The 8,592-nt window shown below is 44.4% G+C and overlaps 1 protein-coding gene across 5 annotated transcripts in view; it reads right to left on the bottom strand.

Annotated features, from left to right (window-relative positions):
* The window catches only part of GPAM (glycerol-3-phosphate acyltransferase, mitochondrial), a 30,978-nt gene extending 26,229 nt beyond the window's left edge, over window positions 1–4,749 (bottom strand). The window contains exons 1-3 of one of the 5 annotated variants that reach the window (XM_083844083.1): window positions 4,506–4,749; window positions 3,027–3,157; window positions 877–999 (exon numbers count right to left, since the gene is read on the bottom strand). In XM_083844083.1, the coding sequence (XP_083700209.1) occupies window positions 877–999; window positions 3,027–3,128 (225 nt within the window). In that variant the 5' untranslated portion in view covers window positions 3,129–3,157; window positions 4,506–4,749. Of the gene's footprint in view, window positions 1–876; window positions 1,000–3,026; window positions 3,158–3,254; window positions 3,414–4,156; window positions 4,265–4,369; window positions 4,484–4,505 lie in introns of those variants that run through there. The other 4 variants (XM_083844087.1, XM_083844084.1, XM_083844085.1 and 1 more) reach the window with 4 other exon arrangements.
* Between the last annotated feature and the right edge of the window lie 3,843 nt (window positions 4,750–8,592).

Consider the following 8,592-nt stretch of genomic DNA (forward strand, 5'->3'; position numbering starts at 1 on the left):
CTATCCCACATTTGTGTATCATTGCTGCAGCTTTCTATTTTGGCATAGTAATAAAGTGAAATAACAACTTCTCCTTAGTCAAAGGAAAAGGCAAATTTTCATTACAGTCTGGCCAATTTTGGAGCTCAGTGCAGGTGTAGCTGAGTGCAACGTAAAGCCTGCGGTGTACACACAGTCAAGGCAGATGATGAACTTGTTGCGCACTACATTATGCCATTTATCAGCATTTTACATCTTCAGCCTACAGAAAACCTGCTCAACGCAGTTCAATAAAGGTCACATTTTAAATCAGCTGGCACAATGTCTCTAGTGCCACCCTCTTGACGCTGTTCCCAGCAGACAAATATCCCCGCCATTGTAACTGGCACATCTTGCTGCCAGGATGGGCAGACAAGCCAAGAACTATTTGGGTGCAGAAAACCAAGCTGTCTTCTCAAGCACAGGATTGATCTCTTCAAGTTTGAAGGGAAGTATATTGCTTACTTTTAAAACTGTGCCTATTGTGTGGATAGAGAATTAAGTATCCTAAAAATAAGCCTTAACACTTTTGTAAGCACCAAATTCCCATTACTAACCCAGTAGAGCAGATAATTTTTTCCATACATTTTCACAGTACTAATTCTGAAGAGCTGGACAGTTTTGTGCACGGAGTAAGTCCGCACTGAAAAGCGGGAGACAAAGCATCACAATAGATCTGTGTCATCCATTAATTCCATGACAAAGAAAATATAACCACAAACAAATGAGAAAAACTATATTCCTTTACAAAGTAAGAACATTCTGACCTTAATTCTGAAAGTAAGAAAACTACTGAAACTTCATTACACTGTAACTACGCATTATTGTCAAACATCATCCAGCCTGTAATCTTCTTACCCGGCTCTGGGGAGTGCATACGTAGCAACATCGTCCCACAAATGGCCTTTTTCTGCTCAGTAGAGTTTCTTTCCATTTTAAAGTGGCAGATCGGAAGAGAGGAGGCCTAGAGTTACACTCTCCCTATGGAACAAAAGAACTCCATGTCAATATCCAGCAATATATGTTTTAATGGGTATTTGAAAACTTTTTATTAGAGGTGCTGCCAGAAACACACACAAAATTATCACAAAAAAAAAAAAATCCTGAAACCAATACTTATTTTTTAAAGATTTTTTTCTAAAACAAATTATATCATCTCCAAATGATGTGATTTAAAAACAAAAAACAAAAACAAAAGCAAAAACATTGTGTTGTACTTGTATATCTTAAACATTGCAGCATTTGCTGATGTGTGAAATTTTAAAATAATAACTCTAATACGAAATAGCAATGAAATTGACAGCTGAGAAAAGGTGACAATTTAACTGTAAATTACACTCTAATGTATAGGTGCTCATAAAATGAGCACTGCATTTCAAGCTTTTACTGGACAACACCCTGTAAAACTGCAATTTGAATATACATGAAACATTAACTCCATTGACTCTGTAGGCTGTTCTTCAGCAGTTTTATTCAAAGCAACATGAAAAAGGAACCACAGTGTTTTCTCCAGTGTTAGGATAAGATTACAGAATGGAAAAAATTAGAAGTGCATTCACAGAACATGTTCTGTTTGTTAGGACACAACAAAAATATACTTAACTACAAGATTTACAAAGACATTGGCTGTTCCCATTAAAGTCTACTGCATTGTTGCTTCCCTGAGCATAAGCATCAGGTCCACTGGACTCAGATTTTCTAAACCAACTACTGTAAAGTTTTTTAAAAAAGGGAAGCCACAGAAACAAACCAAAATGAAAAGATAGCAAAGTAAACAGAAATACATTTAAAATAGCACGTCCAAATGGAAGAGAAGCATGGTAGAACCAGTACCTTAAAAACAGCACATGGGTTAGAAATACAAATACAGATTATCACATACCCAGCTAGAAAGCCAGCCCACTGAGAAACAACCAGAAAGTCAAAAGCAATGCTGAAGATGACTGAAAATAAAAATATGCACATATCACATCTGGCAAGCTGTATGAATTTGCACTTATTCCAAGGCTAACTCTTTAACTGAAATAAATATGCAACAAAATGCTAAGCCTGGCCCACTCCGTTCTCTATCACCCTCAGTAATGCTAACTCCTCATTAGCCAACTTTGCAGCAAAAATGCTTCTGCTTGCCTCCAAGCTCTGACCAAACTTACCACCACTTTCTTACAAAACCTTTGCTATCTTTTTCGCTTGCTTGCCTATATCCTACTCTCTCACAGATCTCTCTGTCACCGCAGCCTGCTGTGTAATGTATCCTACTCCTAGCTAGATCCAAAACCCAGCTGCGAGGACATCTGTCCTTTTCCTCAACTCTGACCATGTCTCCAACCCTTCTTCTGTACCAAGTTCAAACTCCTCCTCTCCAGAGCAGTGCCTAATTCCTCCTGACCTATGCTTCTAAACCAACCAGCACTCAGCTCGTCCCCATGTGGCTTTGTGCTTCACCCAACCCTCTCCGTTCCTTCCCCCTTTGTCTCCTCCAGATCCCCAGACTCACTCAACAGAGGACACCGAGTTTTAATAGGCTCCTTATTTATATCCACCAAGTTTCCTCTGCCTGCTGTGGCAGAATTATTCCATGAATAGCTCCAACTCTAGCGGTTACATCACCGTGCATCTTTAGCCTCATGCTCCTTTTCCCTTGCACGTTTCAAAGAACTACGTCTTTTGGAACAGGAACCAGCTTTCTGTTTGACTTTCTGTTTGACCTCAGTCTGCTACAGAATGAAATTCTGCACGTCTACTATTATATAAAATGATTACTAACAACACACCAGTAGACTGTGAGACTACGAATAGAGTTCAATATGAAGATTCTCCCTATCGAGCAACATTAGTCTTTGGCACAGCACTGAACTGTTTGTTCTTCCTTACATTTCATGTTATATTAAAACCAAAACTGTATCATACACTAGAGATGATCAAAAAAAAGTCCACTTTCAACTTGCATACAAAAACAAGAAAACAAAAGGTAAACATGGCCAGCCACATTGACAATTTTTACTTACCCATTCTTCATTGGAATGCTTACATCTACCGACGCTGCACTCTGCTGAGGTGGACACATAAGAAACATCTATCGTTCCAAGGGACAACGCAGTTTCATCCATGACACACGAGTTGAACTGAAGATCAGAAGCTGTACAATAATATATACTTGTTTATAAAATACTCATGTATATATCATTTCAGAGATGGGCATCTAACAATTAATTAGCTAACGGGTATTTTTGCACCTTTCAGTAAAAGTTAGATTCTGAAGAAGTTTCACTACAGTCAGAAACCAGCAGGATTTAACCCACCACATTCGATTTTCATGAACGTGGTATACCAATCTGCTGTGTGCATGTTTTTCCTTCCCTTCCCCTCTTCCCATTACAGCTCAACGCAGTCCCCTTAGGCTTTTCCAGTGTTCTTCAGTGCGTGGATTAAACCATTTGGCAACAAGGATACAAAGGACATTTCAGCCGCTTTTAAAAGTTTACTATTCTCTTGCACTACATGACCTCATTCTTTCATCATTTGCTTCTGAAGGACACCAATCAATTTGATAAAATTTCCTTTATGTTCTCTCCCAATCCTACCCCACAGTAAGTTTTATGTGCCTGGTCTAGCTGCAGTCAAACCGGTTTACAACCTCCTCGGACGGAGGAGTGCTCCGTGCAAAGCACACCTCTAATTCTGAACATGCTGCTGACATCAGTGACGTTACGGGCTCGCTGGATTAAAAAGCACTGAAGAGGTCTAAAATTGCACAATTATTTTAAAATGGACGTTTTATCGTTCGTATAGCGAGCAAGGCAAATAATTCTCCCTCAAACAAACAAAAAAAAAGGAGGCCAAACATACCAAAACAGCTTAGAATTGTATATCTACAAAAGTCTACACGTTAAACTGTTTTGCTTTAATGTCCCATCAAAAGAGGAATCCCAGCGCTTTTATCTAGAAGTAAAACATAGAGCGGCAATTCTGCCTCCTGCATCTGCCCCTGCAATGACACATTACAGCCCAGCTGCAAGCCATCCCGAAGCGAGACCGTTCCCCTCCAAGACCTGCAAGAGCAAGGCCCAACAGAACCTGAGCCCCGCACCGTGCCTCCCTCGCCCCCCTCCCCGGCACCCCGACCCTCTGGCAGTACCTGCCCGCACCAGGTGCACGCGGCGGGCTCCCGGCACAAACTGCAGCCGGAGCACGCTCAGCCTCGCACCCGGGCATCGTTACACAACCTGAGTACATAAGGGAACCTCTTCTTGGCTGACTCTTAAGTTTCATTTGCCTTTTTTTTTTTTTTTTACCAAAGCACATCAATACTCAAACTACACAATAAATACAAAAAAGAGTCCCTGAATACCTAAAGAATTCAACCGAAGCGTGTCCTCAAATCATGCTCAAGGTGACCTTGGCTGCACCTGCGTACGTAAACGGCCTTTAAAACCCGTATCCCGGTATTTCACAGCCTGCTCGGGCGCTACCAACGTGGCACGTACCTCCGCCGAACGCTCCGCGCCGCCAGGCTCAGGCTGCGAGCCGCCCGCAGGCCGCCATCCCCGCGGGGCTGGGCGCAAGGACCCGGCGCTCTCCCGAGCTCTGCTCCCGCTCACGCCGCCACCGGGGGTGCCGCGTCCCCGCCTGCTGCCAGGGGGCCGGCACCGGCACCGGGACGCCGCCGGGGGTGGCCCCCGCCGGGCAGAGCCTCCGCGCCCACGCGGCTCCGAGCCGCCCGCTGCCGCCGGACCGCCCCCTGCTGCCCGCCCTCGCCCCGCAGCCACCGGGGGGAGCAGCCCCGGACCCGGCTCCGGCTTCGACCCCGGTCGCTACCCGCGGCGAGGGCTCGGCGACGGCCGCTGCCCCCTGCCCGCCCGGCGGCGCCGGGCCTGACGCGATTTCCTGAGCGCCCGCCGCCATGGCGCGGGCCCGCCCGGCCGCCGCGGCTCCCTTCAGCGAGCCCCGCTGCGTCCCGTCTCCGCACCGCCTCAGGGGGCTCCGGGGGTCCCCGGTCCCGTCCCCTTTGGGCCGAATGTCGCCGCCCGCCGCCGCCCCGGCCTCCCCGGGGTCGCTGGGCAGCCTCCCGGCAGCCGGCTCCACCGCCACGCTGCCTTCATACCCCCACCCCTCCTCCCGGCTCCTTTTCTCTCCGATTAGGGCTGCTAAAATAAAAACCCTGAAAAAAATAACACGTAAAAGCGTGTTTGTATGGGTGTACAGCGGCTCGGAGCTGTTGAAATTCGAACAATTGCAGAAAATTCGGGACAGGTATCGATCTGCCTACCTGGCCTTGCAGCGCTGCCAGTTTGTCTTTTGCTGAATGCAAAAGTAAATGTTGATAGAGATTGCTGCACATAAACAAACATGGACTAATAGCATGTCTTGGCTTTGGCAGTCTTGGGCTATTTAAAGATAGCGTTTCTGGGGCTTAGTTTGAGCTACATGCCTGTGGAAAGGCTTGTATCTACGTTTCTTCTTTGAGCCTGCACTGATATTTAATACAGAGCAATACAGGTATAAAGTGACAAAAAATAATAAATCATTTTATGCTATGCAAATATCCCATTTACAGTCTTTTTTTTTAAGTCACCCAAGGACGTATTCTCCTTCTAGATGCCACTTCAAACTTAGGACAAATGAGAATTACCCATGCTTTTCACACTTAAATGAAATGTGCGAGACTCGATAGACAGAAAACCAAACTGCTACATGCATTTGTAAATTGCCCCATTTCCAGTGACTATCTGAGGAGAATATTTACTATTCTTTAAAAAAAAAAAAAAATGCTTTCTTAAAAGTATTCTACAGCTTATGGGCCAGAAGAGATTTTAGATCCCTGCTTAGCAAGGAAAGATACTCTATTTGTTGTAAGGTGGGCTTTGGAGTTTACACCTACTTTTCAAACCACAACAAATATAATGTGATCTCATGAAACACACAATTCTTTTAAAAAGATTGTGTTTCTGCAATAAGACACAGCGCAGCACTAGTGCACAGCATATAGAAAAGCACCACCTCCTAGGGTGTTGTATTTTGTATAGCAGAAGGACAATCCCCAGTTGTATTTCTCCCAGCACATTCACAACTGAAGTTTTCTCCCAGTTTTCTCATCATCGAGGCCAAGAATTCCAGCCTTGGTTAGCGCTGTGTGTGTCAGTTCTCATGATGATTAGCTCAGATAGTGCCAAACACCCCCTTACAAGTTCTGGTCTCCCAAAGGCATCACAGCCAGCGTCTCTGGCCACTTTGGAATTACAAGCCCATAGCTGACCAGCTTTGTAACAAAGAATTTGACTTCATACCAACTTCTTCCCGAATAGATTTACTGAAGGTCAGCGAGAAAGGGAGGGCAGATTCCGCCTTCGTTTGTGCCTGCTGAAGCTAAATGGATTTGTAACTGCTTCGCTAATCTGAGTCTAGCCTAGGAGGCTGTCTGTATGAAAAGAAAATACATAAGGGTTTCATCGATCGAGTCAGAGCACTTCTGTCAGACCAGTGACTCAGTTACTGACCTCAGCCCAGCTCCGCTTGCATTACGAGCACCTCACTGCCTCCCTGGGGTGCCCTGGGTCCAGCCGGTCAGGCCTGAGGGGGGAAAAGCTGCATCCAAAGGGGAGGCTCTGAACACTTCTCAGAAAAGTGAAATCCAGCATTGCATCACTTATTGTGGTAACTTTCCTTGCATACAGAGCTCATCACAACAGCTGTGGTCCCAGTGTAATGCTGCCGCCTCATTCTGATCACAGTGTCTAGGATGGGCCGGGCTGGGTGGATGAGGCGCAATGAGGCACCCCGAGCTGCGGCTAATGGGGCAGAGCTGCTCTAAAAAAAAAAAAAAATCACTCTGGAGGAAACGATTCAACAGCTAGATCGTGTGACAGCTGAGTAAAACAGAGATGGCAGTGAATGCTTATATCTAGAGTTCAAGAAAATGCAACAAACGTAAAACAGTTAAAATTGTAATTAGTGCTGACTAATCATTTTGTTGCTCCATTGCATTTGTATTTTTACTTGGGAACGTCCAAGTAGGTACTTTACATTATAAAAGACCATTTGTATTTCTTACATGCAATTTTACCTTCTCTAGGTATGGAATTGCTTTGATATTTTTTCCCCTTTCGCACAGTTTTTAGTGTCAAAATATGGGATCAAACAGTGCACTCAGTTTCGGCATGCTATGATGTAACCCTGAGCAAACTCCCAGCCACGGAGCACACAGGGCTGGTCTGCATCGCATCCCTCTAACAGATGAACTGTAGTGCATTCAGAATCTAATATGGATCCTTTTCCAGGTTGGAAAGTGGTTATTTCTTTGATAGAAGTAGTACAGATAACAGAACAAAACCTCAATGGCCTTGTCATCATTTTTTGCAATTTCTAGAGTCTGCGTTAGTATCATTTATGAGTAGACTGCTTAGGCAGTTCTCTAAACTGTTTTGAAAAAATAGCAAATAAATATTGTATTTTACTTAAACATACTGCTTGTGTGTAATAATAATGATGATAATAATAATTTGTTTCTGGTATGATTTTAAAGCAGTGTCCTTGTTTTTCTAACCTTAGCAAATTCTTGGCTTATTGTAAAATAAATCCACAGATAATTTTGCCACTCATCTGAAAAGGATAAAGAATTAGTCCAATGGCAACTGCAGCTCAGCAAGATCTTTTTACAGGATACACTTGTATAAATCCTCAGGCTTACTAGTAAAATCTCATTTCAGTATTCAGGGCTTGGTGCTGATGTGTTGCCATGGAATCAGGCAAATGGGAAAAAAATTTGGAATGCTGTAAAGGAACAGGCTTTGAGGGCTGCATGTGTTCCAAAAGACTCAAGTACTGCTGAGCCTTGCTTCCAGAAAACAGGGACTCTGCCCGGCCGCTATTGAAGTCAATGGGAGGCTTGCCACTGACCTCTGTAGGAGTGGGAGCTCGCCTCAGTTTTGCAATACATCTTTTTAAACTTAAACTGAGGTGTTTACTGCGCCTATGAGTCCAGCGAGGTAATTTGCATTTTGTGGCAAACCAACAGATCCCTGGCTCTCCATGAACAAGCTGCAAACCACTGTGCATAGCTGCCTGCAAATGAGAACGAGCTGGTAGGATTCATTTTTTGTCACTAAGGATTACTCCTTCCAACATTCGCATTCCTCAAGAAGCGTCCAGCGGAGTGCAACAAAGTACCTGTTTGCTACAGGATGCTGTGGGGGCAAAGGGGGAGCTGGGAAGAGGAGGACTTCTTTTACATCGTGGCTACCCGTGCCCTGCAGCCCAGCTCGCCTTCAGCAATTCCCATGATGTCACTTTTAGTAATGGAGACACGTTTACAAAAGAGTACACAGCATCCTCTTTAAAAAGAAACTTTCAGCCCAGGGAGCGCTACAAAAGTTAGGAAACCAAAAACTGCATGAGGAGGGAATAAAGACACAGACAAAGATTCATTGTTTGCAGCGACCGGACTTGACCTCACGTGACTATGAACAATAATGAATATGCAATTTGGCAGTCGCAGGACTCGATGTCAGCAGTATTTTCTTTGGTATACAATATACTAAGAGCATTTGAGAATGGCAAATGGCCATGAAATGGACT

This window comes from Anser anser (assembly GCF_964211835.1).
Source record: "Anser anser genome assembly, chromosome: 7".
NCBI classification, from domain to species: domain Eukaryota; kingdom Metazoa; phylum Chordata; class Aves; order Anseriformes; family Anatidae; genus Anser; species Anser anser.